This window comes from Camelus bactrianus, chromosome 10 (assembly GCF_048773025.1).
Source record: "Camelus bactrianus isolate YW-2024 breed Bactrian camel chromosome 10, ASM4877302v1, whole genome shotgun sequence".
In the NCBI taxonomy this organism is placed as follows: domain Eukaryota; kingdom Metazoa; phylum Chordata; class Mammalia; order Artiodactyla; family Camelidae; genus Camelus; species Camelus bactrianus.
This window is the reverse complement of record NC_133548.1, coordinates 46,657,856-46,679,078: the sequence shown is the minus strand read 5'-3', so window position 1 is coordinate 46,679,078 and position 21,223 is coordinate 46,657,856. Positions and strand designations below refer to the sequence as shown.

Here is a 21,223-nt window from a genome sequence, read left to right as displayed (position 1 = left end):
GGGACAGGAGGAATTAGAGGGAGGAAAGGGGAGGGGCGGTGGGAGGTTCATGGAGTCCCGCCCCTCGTCGCTGCGGTTGGCTAGGAGGGAGTCGTGACGTCACAAGGGCCCCTCGGACTGGGCTGGTGAGTGGCTACATCGGGCGGGGTGTGGGAGAAAAGTGATGACGCTACGCAGAGGCTCCGCCCCCTCCCTTGGAGCGGAGAGACTCCGGCTGCTGAGGCTCGGGCCAATCAGAGTGAAGGCTCCAGGATGGCATGGTAACTATTCTACCCTTCCCTTGCCCTCGTCCGCGGGCGGTGACGGGAAGGCTCCCCCGCGATCCTGCCCTCACTATCTGGACAGACCACGAGCGGAGCTGGAGGGCCCTCCTAGGAGGTCTGTCTGTCCGCGTAGCTCGCCTGCAGCTGCTCCGGGCCCTCCAAACCTGGTCTCCTTGTCTCCAGACCCATCCCAGCCCCAGTACAACCTTTACCTCTCTGAATCCCTAGAATAGACGTTAGGAGCATTAGAGATGTCGTAAGGAAATGGCTCAGCTTAGGGTTTGGTACAAATGACAGTTCTCAGAACTTCTTTGCCACCTGCACTTTAGGAACCCCTACTTATTCTTAAAGGCCTGGTTGAAATGTTGCCGCCGCCTCTGGGATACATTTGCCCATCTCTCCCAGAGAGTTGAGGTAATGCTTGGGCAGGCCTCTGTTACAGCCTTGTTACTTTGTATTCTGTTATCTCCTTTCCAATCCTCTGTGCCCAGGATCTCGGAGCTCAGAGCTTCATTTTCATCTTGGTGTTCCTTTCTCCCCGGGCTTTGCCCAGAGCAAAAGCCTGATATCTCAAGGGGATGGGTTGAGCATGTTCTAGAAATTAGATCTAGTGACTGAGGGTCCCACACAAAATAGCAGGGACTGTACTGAGAAGGCAAAACTTACTAGGAATACCGCTCCACCACCCTCTCCTCCTGGGACATTAATACAAGATAGAAATGAGCTCTGCCCAAAACATAGATAAACCACTCTGGGTTTCCAGTGGTGGCAAGAGGTAACTAGTCAAAAAGTGGAGCAGTCATAAAGATAAGATGATGGATAGGAAAAACTTGGTACACTGTAGATGTTCAGTAGATGCTTGAAGGAAGAAAAAAATATATGAATGGTCAAATAGTAAACCTAGTTTAAACATCTGACTCCGGACACCTTCCCCCAGCTCTTCCATCCATACATCACTCTCTTCCCTCCACCTTCCCTTGCCTATACTCTGCATCAGAAAGCCATTAGCTCTACCTGAAGAGTTACAGTAGCTTCCTCACTGCCTTCCTGAACCTTTGATTTCTCACCTTCCAATCCTCAAATCCAACTACGTTTAAGCCTCTTCTCTGTTTATTCTGGTGTCCCTAAGGGCAGGTATACAGCATAGGCACACGTTAAATGTTTGATGCATGAATGAGTGAATTATTTTCTTAAGTAGAATAAAAGCATGGGACTCGAGTCAGAGAATGCTGGGTTTAAATCTGAGCTCAGCCATGTATTAGCTGTATGAACTTGGGCAAAATTTTTAACCCCTCTGAACCTCAGTTTTCTTGTCTGTTAAATAGGGATAATAACTATACTTGCCTCAAGAGTTGTGAGAATTAAATGAGATAAGACACTTGTCATGGTTCCTGGTACACATAAGCCCTCAAAAAGTGACATTATTTGTGTTCTTTAAAAATGTTAAGGAATTCCCATTCTAAATATTCTACTACATGGATTCTGACACAGAAAAGGAGCTCAGAAATGTCTTGAGTAAGTGAGTACTTTCAGTCCAGAGTACTAGCAAATGTTCAGGAGCTGGGCTCCTTAAAAGAGTATACTTGTGGGAAGACTGGAGGAGGAGACATTGGACAAGGAGTGCTCCAGGGGGGAATTTTGTGTGATCATGGTGATTTCTAAGTAGCAAGCACTCTTGTTAGGTACTCTGGTAGGTATGTGGCCCTAGGAAGGACTTCTTTGTGGGCCAGGGCTTCCTGGACCCACATACTCTTACTCTGTCTTATTCTCATAACACCCTTTTTGAATCCCATCATCTTCCTTCTACTCTAATGCCAAGGAGTTTGCTGAGCCAGTCCCTGTCTTGGGCATCAGGAGCCCAGAGATGTCCACAGGTCAACACTGCCCTGGCCAAGTGAGACAGAGCTAAGTAAAGTTCAGTTCTGTCCTGGGAGCTCCCAGTCTCTCCCACACATGCCCTGAGAACTCACTCTATGCAGCTATGAGGGGCTGATGCCTAGGGAGGAAAGAGACCAATAAGGGCTGCAGAATTATGAAAGGGCAAGAGACTTCCTTCTAGAGAGATGATTCTAGATTTCTTATATGGTACACTGGAAAGAGCCACAGAGTTAGACTCAAACAAATCTAAGTTCAAGTCCTAGGTCTGCTATTTTTTAGACCTTGCACATTTTATTTAATTGTTCTGAGCCCCAATTTCCTTGTCTATAAAATGGGCACAATAGTTTCTATTTAGGAAGGTGCTTGTGAAGGTCAAATAAGATCATAGAATTTGCAAAGGATTGGGTCCCTGTTTGGTACATAGTAAGCACTCAGTAAATGTTGATTTCCTTCTTTTTTCCTATGACTATATAAGGAAGGGTAATGTTTATAAATGGCATATAATTAGATTTTTATAATCTTGTGTGAATACATTTGACTTTTAACTAGAGCATTTAGTAAATTGTATTGAATGAATTTACTGGTATAGTTACGGTTTCATCTAACATTTTAGACTTTCTATTTGTCCCAGCTATTCTGTTTCTGCTGCTCTCTCTCTCTCCTCCTTTTTTTTGGGGGGGGGGGAGTGGAGGGGGTTGGTGATAATAACTGCCATTTATTGAGGTCCAGCTCTTTGCCAGATTTTTTATAAAATTGTGATGTAGTTCACATAATATCACATTCACCCATTTAAAATGTACAATTCAGAGGTTTTTAGTATAGTCACAGGTTGCAACCATCACCATTGTAATATTCCAGAACATTTTCATAACCCCAAAAAGAAACCCCAGACCCATTAACAGTCATTCCCCATCTCCGTCTTCCCCCAGCTTCTCACAACTATTAATCTACTTCCTGTCTCAATGAATTGACATATTTTGGACATTTCATATAAATGGGATCATACAATATGTGGCCTTTGTGTCTGACTTCTTTCACTTAGCATAATATTTTCAAGGCTCATCCATGTTGCTGCATGTATCAGTACTCCATTCCTTTTATTCCATTTTATGACTATACCATATTTTGTTTACATATTCATGAGTTGGGTGGCATTTGAGTTGTTTCCACCATTAATGATGATTATTCCATTACTCCACTATGAATAATACTGCTGTGAACATTTATGTACAAGTTTTCTGTGGATGTGTGTTTTCAGTTCTCTTGTGTTTATCCCTAGGAGTGGATTTGCAGGGTCAGGTGGTAACTCTATATTTAACTTTTGGAGGAACTGCCAAACTGTTTTCCAAAGTAACTATACCATTTTACATTTCATAGTAATGTTTGAGGGTTCCAGGTTCTCCACATCTTTGCCAACACTTGTTATTTTCTTTTTTTCTTTTTTTTAATTATAGCCATGCTGAGTGAAGTGGCATCTCATTATGGTTTTTCTTATACATTTCCCTGGTGTCTAATGATGTTGACCATCTTTTCACGTGCTTATTGACCATTTAAATCTCATTTCTTAGTCTTTTGGATTATTTCGTTTTCCCTCTTGTGTCAGTTTGGAAATTAAATTCTTTTTCTATTATTTTAGTGATCTCTCTAGAAATTACCACATGCTTTCCTAACTTACTAGAGTGTCATGCTAATCAGTACCTTTAGAGGAAGGACAGAATTTGCTGAGAGGCAAAAAGATGCATTCCAGCCCAGATGAACAGGGAGAACAAAAATGTGGGACCGAGAAAGAGCTCAGTGAAAACTAGGACTTCATCTTAGAAGTGATAGGGGAGCCAAAGAATGTTCTATAGAGCAATGAAGATGTAATTATTATTTGAGGCAGAGTGGAACTAGAGTAAGATGGGTGAGCCTAGGGTGAATAGTTTAAAGCCATCCAAGAAGGATGTCTCTGCCTTCAAAAAGATCTCTGGGAAGAACACTCCTTCTCAACACAGGAGGAGTTTCCTGAGGCTGCCAGGAGACAAGGCAGAGTTTGCCATCTGTGTTCCTTTTACCTACCCCCCAGCCATGCTAACTCTGCCCCACACTCCATCCCCAGCAATTTCTTCTTCTTCTTCTCCTTCTTCTTCTCCTTCTTCTTCTTCCTCCTCCTCTTCTTCCCCTTCTTCTTCTTCTTCCCCTTCTTCTTCTTCTTCTTCCCCTTCCTAGTTTTATTTTTAAGGGGGTGAGTTGTTAATTAGGTTTATTTATTTATTTTAATGGAGGGACTGGGGGTTGAACCCAGGACCTTGTGCATGCTAAGCATGCTAAGCATGCTAAGCATGCACTTTACTACCGAGCTATACCCTGCCCCAGTTTCTTCTTGATGTATCTAAATCTTGCCCATCCTTCAAAACTCAGTTCAATTAAATTAATCGAGCGAATATTTTTTAGCGAATTTTTAGCGAATAATGTATGCCTGTCCCTGGGCTAAGGTCAGAGATGTAGAAATAAATGGAACAGGTAGGGGTGGTGTGTTTAAATGAGCTCCCAGGAAGGTAGGGGAGACAGGCAACAAATTATTTTGCTTCATCGTGGACAGAGCCCTAATAAGGGTGATGGAAGTCCATCTAAGGCCACCTGTGGAGTGGGGAGGTGAGCGGGTCATGGGGGATAGGGAAAGGTAAGGAGGAAGTTAAGCAAAACTTCACGGAAGAGGTGAGTGTAGCTAGAATGTAAAATATGTGGTTTCTGGAGTAGAGGCTGGCCAGATTATGAAGGGTGTATAATACCACACTAAAGAATTTGCTGTTTATCCTAAAAGTCCGAGGAAGTTACTAAATAATTTGCAAGGGCGGGATGTGATCAGATCTGTGTTGTAAGAAGAGCCAATATGGCTGTAATGGGAAGGATGATGGAAAGATAGAGGGCAGTGAAGGAGTGAAGGAGATCTCCTACAGGAAACTTTCCCTGACAACTACATCCCACATTCACTTCCCCTCTTCTGCCTCTCACCTCTACATGCTCCTGGGGGCTGGAACATCACTGAAAACAAATGCTCAGTCATCTTGGGATATTTGGTATATGTATGTGGACAGGGAGGGCAGAGCGGTAATTGCAGCGCGGTAATTGCAGCTGAAGCTGGAAAACGGTGGTGCTGTTTCAGGTACAGGCCTCTCTGGGGTGTGTCCAGGTACCAGGCAAACCAACCAGGAGGGCAGGAGACACTGGAAGGCTTCAACAGCAGCAGTGGCTACTTGGACAAGGGACACATACCAATTCAGCACACACTGAGTGCCTGCTGAAGAGCAAAACTAGATGCTTAGGTGCTTGTTCCACTTCATCTGTAAAATGGATTTCATCACACTTACCTTATCAGATGATTACATGGACTGAATAAGAGAATGCACATATAGTCCCTGGCACATAGTAGGAACTCATTATTTTCTTCCACTTTCCCTCCTGTAAATCAAATAGGTGATAGATAGTCTTTCCAACTGAGTGGAAGGAACAGATTCAGACAGCATCAATGACAGCTGAAGTCAACTGAGGATTTCCACGTGCCTGGCATACTGCTATATTACCTCATCTAATTCTCACAACTCTATGATGTGAATAGTCCTAAAACCAATTTACAGGTGAGGAAACTGAGACTTAGGAATGTAGGGTGGTGAATTGCCCAAATCACCAGAGAATTAAAGGTGAGATTAGAGCACCTCAAGTTTCAGGCATTGAGGGTAGTCTAGAGGCAGAGAAGGGACCTAGCCTAAGGGAATTCTATCTAGGGCCAAAGGGACAGACAAAGGGTTAAGACAGGGAGCAAAGGCCAGGAGCAGGCATATGGGAGTTGGACCTAGACAAGCCCCAAGGAAGGAAACCTAAATCCAATTATCAGAAGTGAATGGGGGTGGTTCTTTCACTAAAGTTTTACTAATCATTCTTTGCCCCTGGGACCTTAGAGGACAGGGTGGGGGAGAATTCAAAGTCAAGTAAAGTAGTTTTTAGAATGACACCTTCCCTGCAGACTCAGAGAGACAGCTGTGGATCCCCCACCATTGCCCTGCCAAGGGCTTGCCCCAGTTGCGACCCAGGCTGAATGAATGAACAAAAGTGGATGCATGCAAAAGAGCTCTGGCAAATTAATCTAATTTGAGCCTCCATTTCCCTATCTGCAAAGTAGTGATTATAGCTACCTTGTGGGACTAACAGTTTATAGAGAGTAAGGGAATGGCCTCAGGTGCCAGGTTCGAGTCCTGGTTCTGACATTTACTAGCTATGTGAGTAGGTAACTTACCTTCTCTGTTTTCCATTGGTAATGTGGGGATATTAATAGTATCTACCTCATAGGGCTTTTTAGAGGATCAAATGGAATAACAAGTAAAAGGTAGAAAAGTGCCTGGGACACAAAGAATGCTCAAAATGTGCTAATTATTACTGTGGGGATTTAAGTGGGGCATAATGTGATGGTAATGGTGTCTAGCTCAGAGGTCCTCCACCTGCTGCAGGTGCTCGGACAACCCCACATTGTAACTGTAGGAGAGATTTCTAGTCCTTTCCTTCCTTTTCCCTGTTGAGGTAGGATGGTCTTTACAAAGGTAGGCAGGAGTCCCCCTCAGGTTCCTTTATGGGTCAGTCAGGGTCAGCAGGGAACTCTGGCTGGGGTCTGGTTCCTGGGAATCAGCGCTCTCATTGTGGGGAGAGACCCACGGCTGACGGCAGGAGAGCCTCTTTCTGTTCTGTGACAGACGGGACAGGGCGCCCTCTCCTGATCAAAGGCGGGTATAGCTCTGGTCCAGAGTTTCTGGGGTGAGTCCCCACGGGATCTCGCTACCTGTAAAGGTTCTCTTCCCTTTCTTGAAATGCCCCAATTCAGCTCTGGACAGCAAAGATTGGGGGAGGGGCACCGAGGCTGGGGCTAAGCTGGTTTAATGTTTCAGTAGGGCAAAGATGGATAATTTATCTAGATTGGGAGTGGGAGGTGGGTAGACTGCGGTCAGGAAATGAGAGAATTCAGGACCCTGTCGAATTAATTTTATGTTCTTTCAACAGGTGATGGAACGCCGCTAAGAGGTAAGGTGATAAGGTGACTTATCCAACGTGTCAAACCCAGGTGTCCAGGGCTCTTCTGGCTGCCCCTACGCGGAATTAGTGGGACAGACCGGGGCTGGAGCAGCATCGCATGAGGGGACAGCAGATTAAGCGGGGCAGCCTGCGGTCCCGGGCCTCAGAAACGGGGAGGGGCCAGCAGTGGATCTGGGCGCAGTTTCCTCCCCAAGTTCCGCCCCAAGCGCGCCGGCCCCGCCCCACCCCCGGCGCTCGCCCACCACCTCCAGGGCCCGGCCTGGGCTTCCCCGGGGTAGCCCAGGCTCCCGGCCTGCGCCGGCACGGCCTTCTCGCCGCCACAGCCTGGGTGAGTATGGGGATGGCTGTGCGAGACTACCGGACAGCCCCACTTGGGGGAGCTCGGCCACGCGGTCTGGCCTCCGCAGGGCTTGGCCCCAGGCTCGGGGGCGGGGGCGGGGGATCCCAGTGCCTGCCCAGGAACTGCTGCTGTCCCAACTGACTGAGCTGACTCCTGTCTCCTCTGCTCCCCGACTTGGGCCCGGTGTTCTGGAGTGAGCCTCTCCCTTCTTCACTCTGCAGGGACTCCTGGTCCAGATTCTTCCTTAGGTGCCCAAGGATGAAGGTTAAGGGGTCTTGGAACCCTGTAGATTAGTTTGAAATCCCAGCTCTGCCAGCTATTAGCCTGTGACCTTGAGCAAGTGTTTTTAACCCCCCTGAGCCTCAGTTTCCTCTTCTGTGAAATGGAAATATACAGGCTATAGCGCCTACCGCATAGAATTGTAGTGAGGATTGAAAGAAACAGTGTTTATCCAGTGCTGAACAGGGTGTTCATACTCAGAAAGCACCCAGTAAGTGTGCATTTAAACCGGAGGCTGAGAAGATCTTTTGGGATCTTTTGAAATAAGGTAGGGGTACCCCTAAGAAATCAGTTTTCAGTTAATTGGTATCTGTGTGGAAGTTAGAGTTGGTTGGGGCTGAATGGCTGCCCCTCAGATAGTGAGCTCCCTGTCCTGAGACCTGGGAGAGTATAATGACCAAGTTGGACTGGCCTTATTAGTAATCCAAACCAAATCCCATGTTGCACAACTGGGAAAACAGTCCCAGAGTGATTAGGTGACTTGCCCAAGGTCACACAGCCAAAAGGGAGGTTAGGCATACTTCTGAGAAGTAGAACAGACTGTTCCTTAAACCTCCTTATCAACTCCTGCCTTGGGCACTGCCTGCTCATTCCCTGAGGATCTGGTTTTCGGTTTGGGGGTCCTAGTGATTCCTGAGGGATCCAGAGCAGCTGACTTTAGAGAGGGATGTTGGAAGGGGGTACTACCATTATAGCCATAGAATCTAGGTTTGGGCTGAGTGGAGAAGGTGTGTGGGGATGATCCAAGGAAGGTATTTGCTTTGGGAGGGCCACCAGGGCCACTTCCACCTCCCCTGGGAGACTCCCAACCCCTAAAAGGAGAAAGAAGCTTGAGCAGTTGAGGCGGGCTGCCTGCTGGAGCCTGGAAGAGAAGTGGGTGGAGGAAGTTGTATGAGAGGCGACTCCACCTGGCTTGCTCTGGAATGGCAGGAGGCCAGCCTTCCGGTGGTCAGGGTTCTTCCTGAGGTTGGGACTAGAAGGGAGAGAGTCCTGAGGGCGGGGCCAGGAAGAGTTGGGACTTGATCTGGCAAGGCCCTGGAGTCCAGAATGGCGGGTTCTTTATGTATCTGGAGTCAGCCCTAGGTTGGCAACAAGAAACCTGAATTCTGAGGATGGCTCCCCCTTAGGCTCAGCATCTGGCTTTGAGGGAGGACCTTCCTCTCTCTGTCTTGGTTTCTCTGTCTTTAAAATGGGGACAGAGCTGACTGACTCATCTATATAGGATGTGGTTTTATAGCTTTGCTTCTCCTATGGACAGAGTATCCCTTCACTTTCCCCTCCTAACTTGACCTTAACCCAACCTTTCTGCCCAGAACTCTGGCCCAGAGAGGAAGGGGTCAAGGAAGGTCAGAGTTGCAGTTCTTCACACTGTGAGGCCCACATCTCCCACTGCTGGCTCTTCCTTCTATTTGCTATGTGATCCTGAGCCAGGGTCCTGCGCCTCTCTGGCCTCACCTTCCCTTTCTACACTCTGAGGGGGGGCTGGGCTAGGATTGCTGGTGTATACTTAGCTATTATAACTCCTGACCCTAGATACCCTCATCTGAGCAGGGGGCTGGGGGGTGGGGCACAGTCCTCAGGAGCCCTTGCCTAGTGGACAAGCCCCTGGGCACTGGGAAGCCTCCAGAAGCTGACCAGGCAGCTCTCTCCAGCAAATAGCAAGCCCAGGCTAGCACCAGGCCTGATTCTGCAAAGCCTTTCACCCTCAGAGCACGTGAGGCAGCAGGCGGGGACAAGCAGGGGGTTGAGGTTCTGCAGGCTTCCATGGAGTCCTTGCTGCTGTGGACTGTGGTACAGGCACACAGAGCCCACAGAGCCTGGGAAGGGACTGAAGGTGCAGAGGGGCCCTGGGCCGGTGGGTGAAGCAGTGTGAGCTGATGGGAGGCCCTGAAACATGGAGGCTCCAAGGCCTGGGGAGGAGATGGGCCATTCTGTCCACTGGGAGGTTTTAGGATTGGTTCCTGAAACAAGAGAGACTAGTTCCACCAGCTCCTGTAGTCTTAGGCCTGTCAAGCCTGGCACAGGTCTCCCAATCTATTCAAGCTTTGTCTTAGCACAGATTTCGTCCATTATCTTTCCTCTGAAATTGAGGGCGAATGTTCTCATGGGATTCCAAGTCTGTCTTCCTCATCCAGGGCAGCAGCAGTCCAAACTTAGGGGCTAGGTGGCTTCCTTCTCACACTCCTCACCCCCATAGCACAGCTAGGCTGAGGACTGAGCACAAGGGCTGGCTTCACCACTGAGTCCCAGCCTTGCTACCGTGGGCCCTGACAGCACACCACTCTATCCCCAGGTCTGACAAGATGTACCAGGTCCCACTGCCGCTGGACCGGGATGGGACCTTGGTCCGGCTCCGCTTCACTCTGGTGGCCCTGGTCACGGTCTGCTGTCCACTTGTCGCCTTCCTCTTCTGCATCCTTTGGTCCCTGCTCTTCCACTTCAAGGAGACTACGGCCACACACTGTGGGGTAGGGCTTCGGAGGAGGGGTACTGATACCTCATATTCAGGCCCAATCAGATCTGTTTTGGATCCTGATTTGACTGTAACAGGGTTAGCCATCAAACATACTGGGCTGCTGGGGGGATGCCTGCAAATTGAGGTCCCAAGGATTTGTCTCCCTCCACCTTCCATGAAGGTTGCTGGGGGCCAGGGTCCCTGAAGTTGGGCAGCCCCAGAACCCAGAATCCAAACCTTACTTCACAGAGGGGCAGATTGAGCAGCCCCAGGGTTTTCTGGGGGATGGAGAGAGAATAAGACTGGGCTAGAGGACACTTGGGGCTTCTCAGTGTGGCACTGTGGAATTGTGTGTATATATATGTGTGTAACTGTGAGGGGTGTGACTATAATGGCTTTGGGTGGCATATGTGTGTGAGAGAGACCGTATCTGTGCCCTTCTGGTTGGGGACCTGACTATGTGTATGGATATGTGTTCTGGGGTTTCCATAGGTGGCCATATATCCTCTGGACAGGGACATGGGGTGCTGGGCCAGGAAGAAAGTTTTGAGAGTTATTTCTCTGTAGGTTATTGGAGTAAATGGGGTGAGACTTGTGTGCACCTTTCTTATCTTCCTAGTTCATCCACTGACTCTGTATATGACCTGAGACACAGAGACTGAGCCTCAGTTTCTCCATGTCTAAAACAGGGTTGATAATTCCTGTCCTCCTCCTTCTCAGGGTTAGTGTTGGGCTCCAGAGGAAATAGGAAGGTGGTTCATGGAATGTAAAGGATGAGGAGCAGAAGGAAGAAGAGGAAAAAGAGATTGTTGGGTTGGAAGGCAGGGCAGGAGAGGAAGTTAGCCTAGGGTCTCTAGGCGGGAAAGTGGCAGGTCCTGGGCACAAACCCTTGGACTAGCCTCACAGAGAGCTCTAAAGGCCTTCAGTCAGCTGAGATTCTCACCTTCCTATAAAGAGCATCTGCTCCAGAAAAGGGGTTCAACTAGGAGTGGTGTCCGGCTGGTAGGGGTGGGGGCCCACTTTTTTTTCCTTTTATATCTCTTATAATTTGGAGGTGGGTATCTAGGTCTATTTATTTATTTATATTTTTTTGATGGAGGTACTGGGGATTGAACCCAGGATGTACTCTACCACTGAGCTATACCCTCCCTCCTCTTTTGTTCATACGACTTGAAGTTTTCCCTCTTCTCAATTTGTTAATGGGTAGATGTGGGCCTTGAGCTGTGGACAGCCAGTCTGATGAGGCCCAGGGCTGGGAGCTATCAGAAAGAACAGGACTGAAAAAGAAAGAAAGAAAGAGAGAAAGAAAAGAAGGAAGGAAAGAAAGAACAGAACTGGAAAAAAAGGGGGTGACCAGGTGATCTGAGGGGGAGGATCAGAAGGGTCCATACAATAGCCTCTCCTGACCTATTTCTCACCTTAGATAATACATCAAATGTTCTATTACCCTGGTCAACTCCTCTTCACCCTGCAAGACCCTGCTCAAGTTTCTCCAGCCTCCCTGGGGCAAGCTTAATCACTCCCCGATCTGGGTGCCCACAGTTCCTGTGTTCTCTCCTAAAGTGTTCTATCATATCATGAGTGTGTCTTTCTTCCCTACCAGACTGGAAGCTCCTTGAAGGTGGGTACTGCATCTGAATCAGAAAGTATTTGCTGAATAAGTGGATAGGATGCCTCCTCCCTCCACCAGCCCAGTGCCCTGGGAAAAGGAAGGCATTATATAATGCAGTCATTGTCCATATAGAAAATTATAATATTTGTATAGCATATGGAGTTAAATGGAGTAGGCTGTTCGCTCTGGTCCTCATGGCTGGCTCCAAGGGCTAATGGGATCAATAACCTCAGCATACCTAGAACCCATTCTTGGCATGCTAGTTAGGGAGCTAAGGCATAGGTAGTTGCTGGAGGGTTACCTGGCCCTCTGGGGCAGGACTAGGTCTAGTGACCTTGAGGGTATTTTGTCCCCACTCCCTGGGACTACTACGATGGATCCACCTGGGGATTTTCATATATGCTCTGAATTTCTCACCCAGAGTATCCCAGGAATGGCCAGCCTGAGGAATAAAAGAAGTAGCCTTAGTCTGACACTTCTATAGTTAGATGACCCTGCCTCTGCTTGCACATCCCCAGTGATGGAGAGCTTCTTTCCTCCCCAGGCAGCCTGTTCCAGGAGACTTAGTAACTAATAATTAGCACGCTCTTTCTCATAGTGAGCATATACTCTCTGGTGAATCTCTGTCTTGGCTCTGGCTCTGCTTTGGGACCCTTAGAGCTACTCTTTCCACCCGGCTTCCAGCTGGCCCTGCAGAGGTGGGAAGCCAGTAATGGTGGGGGAGGGGTGTCCCCTGATTTTACTCTTCTTAGGTAGCATAGCTCCAATTCCTTCAGGCAACCCTTACAAGACGTGTGCCCCTGGACTTGGTCCAGTTGATCACTGTTTTTTCCTACGCCCTGATGTGGGCATAGAACTTCATAAGCATTGGGAGGTACAGGCAAAAGCAGGACTGTTCCATTCCTGTTACTGGCTATTAGACATCTGTTAATGCAGCCTGAGCTGCCATTAGCTATTTCTGCAAAGGTACAGGCTGGACACTGATACCTCATATTCAGACCTGTCTAGATCTCTTTTGGACCCTGAATCTATTGTCTAAGCTAATCCTAAATCTAAGATTAGCTAGCTCTCTGGTGGGGCCTAATAAACATACTCAGTCCTGCCTCAACAAAAAGGGGAGAAATCCTACTCTGCTTTCTCCCTTTTGCTTCCTAGAAACCTGCCTATATCCCTGGACTCAACACTCAGAAAGGGCCCCACCCCCATCCCTGGCAAGGAAGCTGCTGTGGCCTGACCTCAGCCACTATCACTTCTTACCTTTGCAGAGTGTTCTGGGATTTATGACATGGCTTTGTTGGTCCTGGGAAGGCTGTGTGCCTGGGCAGGCGTGGAGATCTTGGCTCTGTGGGCGGGAGGCAGGCCCTAGAGAACTAGGGGTGGGACCCTCCAGTCTTAGAACAGTCTCAGTCTGGCTAGAGCCCTCAACCCAAGCCCCGGATCCTTCAGCACCGAGTGTGAGTGTTGCTTAGTGCGCCCACCCTGACCCCAATTCCTTGATGCTGAGCTGGACTAGTGGAATAGGGTTCCCTTAATGGAGGGAGGTCTGAGTCCCAGGGGAGATTTGGTCCTAGGCTTTTAATACAAAGCCATCTCTATCTGCCTTCCCAGGAGGGATCCCAACTTGAGGGGCCATGGTGGTTGGGGCAATGGGGGTGGGAGGAGGGAGTTCTCTGCCCAGAGGGAGAAGGTAGCAGAAGAAGCCCAGCTCCCGCAGCCTGAGTCTGTCCTTCTTGGGTCTGGCCCAGCACAGCCCCGAGGGGAGAAGTTTCCCATGACCCTCAGATTCCCCAGAACTTTGGACTGGGTGACATGGTCTTCTCAGAGAGGAAGGAGATAGAGGTCTGGGCCTCTGGAGGGACCCTGATATCTTGAGATCAGGGTACTGCTGGCCTGAGACTTGGATCATTCTGAGCCTGGGGGTGGGATGGCTGGCAGCCTGTGGCCCCACCAAAATAGGTTCTGGGGCACTCCCATTGTTCCTAGTTGAACTTGGGTGAAGAGCAGGAATGTGGTCAGACAGGGTCAGTGGGAGGGCTTGGGCCAGTTTGATCCAAGGGGCCTTTGTCTAGGTTACTTGTCCTGAAGAAAGCCTTGACTTGCAGCCTTAAGCTGTCAGGTGGCAAGAGGCCTTATTCCTAACATTTGATCCTGGCATAGTTCTGGGCCTCAGTCTTCCCTTATGTGGAATGGGAATAATAACCCTTTCCCCTCTGATCCGTCTCCTGAGTGGGTATGAAGGTCATGAGAATGAGGTGGGCCATCAGAACTTCCATGTCCAGGCCACTGGGAGCCTCTGTTCTCCAGGCTTTTCAAGAGGGGAACCTACAGTACCAGGGTGCCAAGGGGATTCCTAAGAGCTAACCCTGCCTATTTCTGCTGCTCTTGCCTCATCTCTCTCTTCTCCTCTTCTGCCCTATTTTCCTTTTTCCCTTATGTCCTTTCTACTCTGGCTCTTCCCTATACCTTGAGGAACCAGCTCTGGAAAAGGCCTCACTTTCCTAGGCCCAGGTATCCCACCAGACCCCAAGTTGTGTCCCTCACCCTACTCGGGCACCACTCCCTACAGGATGTTCTCTGCAGCCTCCCAGCCCTTGGACCCCGAGGGGACTGTGTTCCGGCTCCGCTTCACAGCCATGGTCTGGTGGCTCATCACTTTCCCTGTGTTCGGCTTCTTCTTCTGCATCATCTGGTCCCTGGTGTTCCACTTTGAGTACACGGTGGCCACTGACTGTGGGGTGAGTGCCAGGCTCCCCAGCACCTGGGTCAGGGCCAGGTCAGGAGATGGCAATAAGGGTGGAATCAGAGAGTAGGAGAGAAGGAGGAGGGACAGAGAGAGGGGAGAGGGGTAAAAGGATGGTGAGGGGAAAGTCAGAGGTAGGGGAAATTTGTGAAGGAGACTCATGGAAAGTACAGTCACAGTCCTCCAAGACCAGAAGAGGATTGTAGAGGGTGTAGGGAGCAGAGGTGGCATGGGGGAAGGAGGGGAGTGGGACTAGGTAGAAGAGGTCGTGAGAGGGAGAAGGGGGCTGAAAAGAGACCAAACTGGAAAGGAAGCTAGGACTGAGGAAGTAACATGTGACCAGGAGCCAGGAGAAGTAACAGGTGGCTTTAGCCCAGACTAGGGGCCTGACCTGGGAGGACTCCTAGCCCTGCCCTGGGTTCTTCTAGCTTGGTTTCTTTTCTGGCAACCTCAGGCCCCACAACCTGTATCCACTCAGGGCTCTGCCAGCTAGAAACCTAGAAGTTCCTGCCTCCAGTAGCAGTCCACTGAGCCTTTCTGAGGGCCCAGGGGTGGAGGTTCTGTGTAATGGGCATGGAATTGAACATGGACTTGCCCTTAGCATCTTATTCCTACAAGAGACACATCTAGGCACAGACAGTCACAACACAGTGAGATAGGATTCCTTTTGTGACAGAAGGGAGCACAGGGATGACGGGGCCCAGAGGAAGCACTCAGCCCAGCTTAGATGTTGGAGACTTCCTTCCTGAACAAGGAGGAGTTGTTGCTGTGGGAGTGAAGAAGGATCTTTGTGAACGCCAGGCTGACAACTTTTGATTTTATCTAGAGGGCAACGAGGAGTTTTGGAAAGATTTTAAGCAGGAAAGGAACATGATCAGATTTGAGTTTTAGAAGACCATTCTGGATCCCTGAGTAGAGAACAGATTTAAGGAGAAGGGCAAGAGCAGGGAGTAAGGAGGCCAGTGCAATAGCAAATGGTACTGGGAAGACCAGAGCTAAGATGGGGACTGTGAGGATAGAGAAGAGGGGATGGAGTCTAGAGAAGATTAGCAAGTAGGATTGACAGGAATGGGAGTTTTTTGTCCAGTTGGCAAGGGGTAGGGGTTGGGTGGGCAGTAAGGTAGATAGAAAAGTCATCCATAATTTCAGAAGACTTTTATCTGAGGCCAAGGGAATGAATCTCTAATGGTGAAACATGAGGTGCTATGATAGGGAATGTTTTGGACCCCCCTCCTTTTATACCATGTGAAATTCTGATACAGTACCCTGCCATAGATCCACTGAGCCTGTCCTCCAGGCCAAAGGGTTTTTATTCTTAGGGAAAGGGGTTATGTTCCCATCTCTCAGTACCCTTAGCTCTGGGCTTATGGGGATGTTTGGGGTGAGCTGTGTACGTGGACTCTGATAGCTCCTGATGTTGCTTGTTGCTGGCATAGCTGGTGAGTGGGGAACTTGTGTGCTTGGGATGGGGGGAATGCATGTTTATGAGTATCTATACCTGATTATGCATGTGTGTGTGTGTGTGTGTGTGTGTGTATGAGACAGAGAGAAAGAGAGAGAGAGTGATGGAAGAAGCAATCCCTGCTCCTAGAATCCTGCCCCCACCCCTAATCTGAGAGGAGCTTCTGAGGATAGGATGAGCAGCCACAGGACCCTAAATCTCTCATCCTCCTTAGACATCTCCCAAACTCTCTGCCGTCTCAAGCCTTTACCTATTTCCCAGTATCAGTCAGGACTCTGGGCCCTTGAGTGCTCTGGGCTCTCCCAGCCAAGCTTTAGATGCTGGTACTGTTCCCCTTAAGTAGCTGAGATTGGGGCGGGAATTTCCAGAATAAATATTCTAGGAAGTGGAGGCAACACTCCCACTAACTTTACACATGGGACCTACTCAAAGAGGCAGAAAAGTCACATAAGGAGGCTTGAGGGGTCTCAGATGTGTCCGGTGAAGATACAATTCCCACCTCTCAGTCATATGCCGGCCTTCCCATGTTCAGTAGCCACATAGCTCACAGCCTATTTGCTGGCTTTTCAGGGAAGTTTGTCTCTAAAAAGTCATAGCTTGTACCCACTGTGCACCAGCCACTGCAGATGCCTTTAGTATTCATTATATTTAGTATTCACCATCACCCTGCAAAGTAGGTGATGTCATCTCTATCTTGCCAATGAGGAGGTTAAAGCTCAGAGAGGTGAAGTGACTTGCTCAAGGTCACCCAGCTAATAAAGGCAGAGCTGGGATGCAGGACTAGGTTTGTGTGGCCCCAAAGCCTCCATGCTGCCTCTTCACTGATTATGCAGAGTGAATATCTGAGTCTGGTCTCAAGCTATGATATCTCAAGCCATGGCCTTGAGAGTTTCACCCTCTCTCCGAGAGCTCCGCACTTAGCTTCCTCTGACAGCGCTGAGGGGAAATCTATCTCTGTTTCTATGAAGGCTGTGAAGGCCCTGGCTAGTCCTGCCACAGGCGCACCCCTGCCCTGCTAGCTGCCTCCATACTTGCTTGCCTTGCCAGCCATCTTAGAGACCCATTCAGCATCTCCATTGGGAGAAAGGAAGGGATGTTCCAGAACTCCATCTCTGAAGACTGGCCCTGCCGTAGTCACAGCAGGGTCATTCCCTCTCTGGGTTGCTGAGCTCTGGCACTGCTCTGGCTGTTGGTGAAGGTCTGAAAAGTCCATGGAAAGTGTGGGCAACAGGCTGGTAGCTTCCACGGTCATGGAATCTTTTTAGGAATACAGATTCTCAGATTCCAGACCTTCTGCCTTCTCACACAATCCCAGATGAGTTGCATGCATATTAAAGTTTGAGAAGTACTGCTCTAGGCTGGAGTCTAAGAGATCCTCCTCCCATTCCCGGCCTTTCTGTCCCCATCAAAACTACTGTTCACCCATCCCTCATTCTCTCCCTCCCATATAAAAAAAACACACCAGTCTGTGTGGTATTATCTCCTCACTCTAGCTCCCTAAGAAATGAGGAATTCCAGCTTTGAGAAAGACAGATGAGAGAGATGCATAAGAACAGGGTCATTGTATTAGACTACCCCAGGTTTGGAGCACCCACTTTCTTAAACATGATCAGAGTTAGGGTACTCTTCTGGCCCAGCTGCTCTGGGATCTCACAGTACCCTCTACTGCCTTGGTACCCCTGACCAGAAGAACAAGTTTCTCAGAACAAGAAACTGAGAGCAGTCAGGAACAGCTCAGCTGGGCAGTGAATCCAGCACTGTCCCAAGGAAACTTAGATGGTCTGTGACTCATTTCTGCCATTGGGACCAAATCTGGGGTGTGGGCTCATGGAACCTCCCACTGGGGTATATCAAAGGCACAGCTCTGTGCTATGGGCTCGAGAACCTCTTGTCTTGTCTACAGCTTTCCCAGCCATGTGTAGGGAGATGGACAAGGTCCTATATGCCCCTGCACAAACCTCAGGCTGGCTGAGGAATAAGAAGCAGGCACATTGGGGGCCCAGGCCCTGGAAGGGGAGGTCTCCCTGGAGAGCTCTGGGGGAGCTGAAGGAGGACTTCCTAGAGGCTGGAGCAGAGTCTCCTGAAGGCCAAGGTGATTACAAGAAAGATCTCAAGGTGGGCAGGGTGGGTGGGGCTGGCAGGGGGCCGGCACCCAGATGGGTCACAACTCTCTAGGTGCCCAATTACCTGCCATCGGTGAGCTCGGCCATCGGCGGGGAGGTACCCCAGCGCTACGTGTGGCGCTTCTGCATTGGCCTGCACTCAGCGCCCCGCTTCTTGGTGGCCTTCGCCTACTGGAATCACTACCTCAGCTGCGCCTCCCCGTGTCCTGGCTACCGCCCACTTTGCCGCCTCAACTTCAGCCTCAATGTCGTGGAGAACCTCGCGCTGCTAGTGCTCACCTACGTCTCCTCTTCCGAGGACTTCAGTGGGTGCCCAGACAAGGGAAGGAGGAGTGGGGAAGGGTTCGGGGAGGGGACCCCCCACCCCCATCCCCCCACATCTTCCGACACAGGGCTTTCAGTACTCCTTGCAATGCAAGCTCCCAACCTTCCTTTCTCCCTCCAGCCATCCATGAAAATGCTTTCATTGTGTTCATTGCCTCATCCCTCGGTCACATGCTGCTCACCTGCATTCTCTGGCGGCTGACCAAGAAGCACACAGTAAGTCAGGAGGTACGGTCTACCCCTAGTGGGGCTCCAGGTGGCCCAGAGGAAAATGAAGGACATTTGTCCTCGGGTTGCCAGTAATGGTGAGGTGGAAACTGGAATTCTCATGGGAACTTGGGCAGGGACTGGGCTTGGGGACAAGTGGAGGGTGATTGGTCAGAATCTAGGGCTGTGTTGGGTAGTATGGGGACTGGAGAATAGAAGGGAGGAGACTCCAGATGGAGGTAGAGTGAGGGGCAGCACCCAAGCTGCAGTGGGTTAGGAACACTGTGTCAGGGGTAATAACTCCCGTGTCCCCCGCCCACACACACACCTTTCTTCTCCCCGCAGTATCTGGAGGTCTTGGGTTGGTGAGTAACTCCAAGTAACTTTCATACTCCATTCCCCCAAAGTGGGAGGGACAGGGACTGCTCCTCGGCCTCATTATACCCCCAAATGCAGGGAAGTGAAATGCCCATCATTCCTGCTGCCCCTGCCTGTGCCCTCCTTCCATGAGCGAGGGAGGTAAGACAGCCCTTAGGAGCTGGGGCTAAGACAGGAGGCAGTCCACACCTACCCAATAAGCTGCAGAATGTCTGATCATGAGCCCTTCCCCTAGGATCGCAAGTCCTACAACTGGAAACAGCGGCTCTTCATCATCAACTTCGTCTCCTTCTTCACCGCGCTGGCTGTTTACTTTCGGCACAACATGTACTGTGAGGCTGGAGGTGAGGCCAGGCTAGGATCCATAGGTGGTCACAGTGGCTACAGGACAGAGGTGATATTTTGTATAATGTGCAACATAGCAGTGATCTTGGGGGCTACCTGCCATTGTGTTCCCTGTGTGGTGATGTGGTGGTGGTGGTTTCTCAAGAGGTCCCTGGTGGATGGGGAAGGAGGCTTACCATGCCTTGTTCCTTGTGTCCTCACAACAGTATACACCATTTTTGCCATCCTGGAGTACACCGTTGTCCTAACCAACATGGCATTCCACATGACGGCCTGGTGGGACTTTGGGAACAAGGAGCTGCTCATTACCTCCCAGCCTGAGGAAAAACGGTTCTAAACCCTTCTCTCCTGCTGGGGAGGAGGCCCACTGCCCAGAAAGGAGGAAACAAATACCACTCAGGCCTTCCCCACCCCGTGTCCTCTCTCGGCCCTACTGAAGCTGGGGAGAAGGGAAGAAGGGAGGAAGGACACAGGACAAGGCTTTACCCAGCCCTGCTGGCTTCTCCTTCCCCCTACCCCACTGGAAGGTACAGGGACCTTCAAGCAGCATCACCCTTACCTGAGATGCAAGAAGCTGAGCTGGCAGGAGAGCTCCACCACCTGGTGCTAAAAAAAAGTCCTGAGGTTCATAACCACCATCCGGTTCTTTGCCTTTACAGAGCCACCTCTTGCTGAGGTCAGGGACCACTGAGCAGTGGCTGCTACCAGAAAACCACAGCCATTTCTCCCCACAGGGTCATTCACTTAACTAATGTGTCTCATGATCTACTCTGCACATCCAGCCCTATGACCACAGTCCCCTGCTAAGGTTGCCCGGGTGTCCTGGTCTTGACTTCACCTCTGATATGGTGTGCACCCTTCCCCATCTGCGCCTCAGTGTGTCTGTGTGGATGATGCCAGGGTGGGCGGGCTGTATAATCCAGTGGCTCTGCCAGTCTGTGCTTATCCCTGTGGAGGTGCTGTTCTGTACCTGAAGAATGACCAGCTCCAGAAAAAGCACTGGCTTGTGTATTATTTCCCATCCCTTATGAAACCTCTGACTTACCGATTCTTTCTCCTTGGCAAAGGTGTTGGGTAAGGGCACAGACTCCTACCCCAAAGTGGGCTCTCTGGTGTCCTTCCAATCCACCCTACTGCCTAAGGCCCTGAGGTCTTTTGGTTGTACCTTTTATTTCAAAGGACAATAAATGCTTTTTTTTTTTTTTTTTTTTTGCCAACAGTCTGGGCTAGGCTTTCTTGTTTTGAGGCTTGTGTCTGTTTAATGGAAGTGAGGTGAGGAACAGGCTCCAGGATGGAGGGAAGTCCATGGCACGGTATGATCCCTGTGGCATCCTCCCACCCCCCTTAGACCAGTAGTCAGTCGCCTAAGACTGGCCCAAGCCTCAAGTTTTGATGAGCAGGAGTGACTGAGTTATTCCTGTAATTACTCCAGGCCTGGAAGCTGGGATACCTGGGGAAGTCTTAGGTTGAAACAAAGCCCTGAGTTCCAGCCCTGGCTCTGTCAGTAAAGATTTGTCCCCTTGGGAGTATAAGGGTCAGCTCTTGGATGTGTGACTGTGAGAGCACCTGTCTGCAGGCTGATGGCTTTCAACCTCTCCCTTTCTGGGCCCTCGATCAGGAAGTTTTCCCTCATGCTTTGCATCCCAGTGTACTACAGACTCTGTCACTGGGCCCCAGAACAAGACTGGCCCCTCCAAGGGAGCCCAGAGCTTTGTTAGGGAAATTGGGGGGTGGGGGGGACCACAATGAAGCCTAT

General features: G+C 49.8%; 1 protein-coding gene across 9 annotated transcripts; it reads left to right on the top strand.

Annotated features, from left to right (window-relative positions):
- Positions 1 to 60: 60 nt before the first annotated feature.
- Positions 61 to 20,670, top strand: PGAP2 (post-GPI attachment to proteins 2). Of its 9 annotated transcripts, none has more exons than XM_045508769.2 (8): positions 129 to 260; positions 7,170 to 7,190; positions 10,115 to 10,289; positions 14,455 to 14,623; positions 18,266 to 18,518; positions 18,659 to 18,753; positions 19,358 to 19,466; positions 19,674 to 20,670. In XM_045508769.2, the coding sequence occupies exons 1-8, from the start codon at positions 164 to 166 to the stop codon at positions 19,802 to 19,804; spliced, it is 1,050 nt and encodes a 349-aa protein (XP_045364725.2). In that variant the 5' UTR covers positions 129 to 163; the 3' UTR covers positions 19,805 to 20,670. The 9 variants fall into 9 exon arrangements, with proteins under 9 accessions (XP_074228626.1, XP_074228625.1, XP_074228627.1 ...); XM_045508768.2 differs by having other exon boundaries at positions 131 to 260; positions 18,659 to 18,765; XM_010973047.3 differs by lacking the exon at positions 14,455 to 14,623 and having other exon boundaries at positions 150 to 260.
- The last annotated feature ends 553 nt before the right edge of the window (positions 20,671 to 21,223 follow it).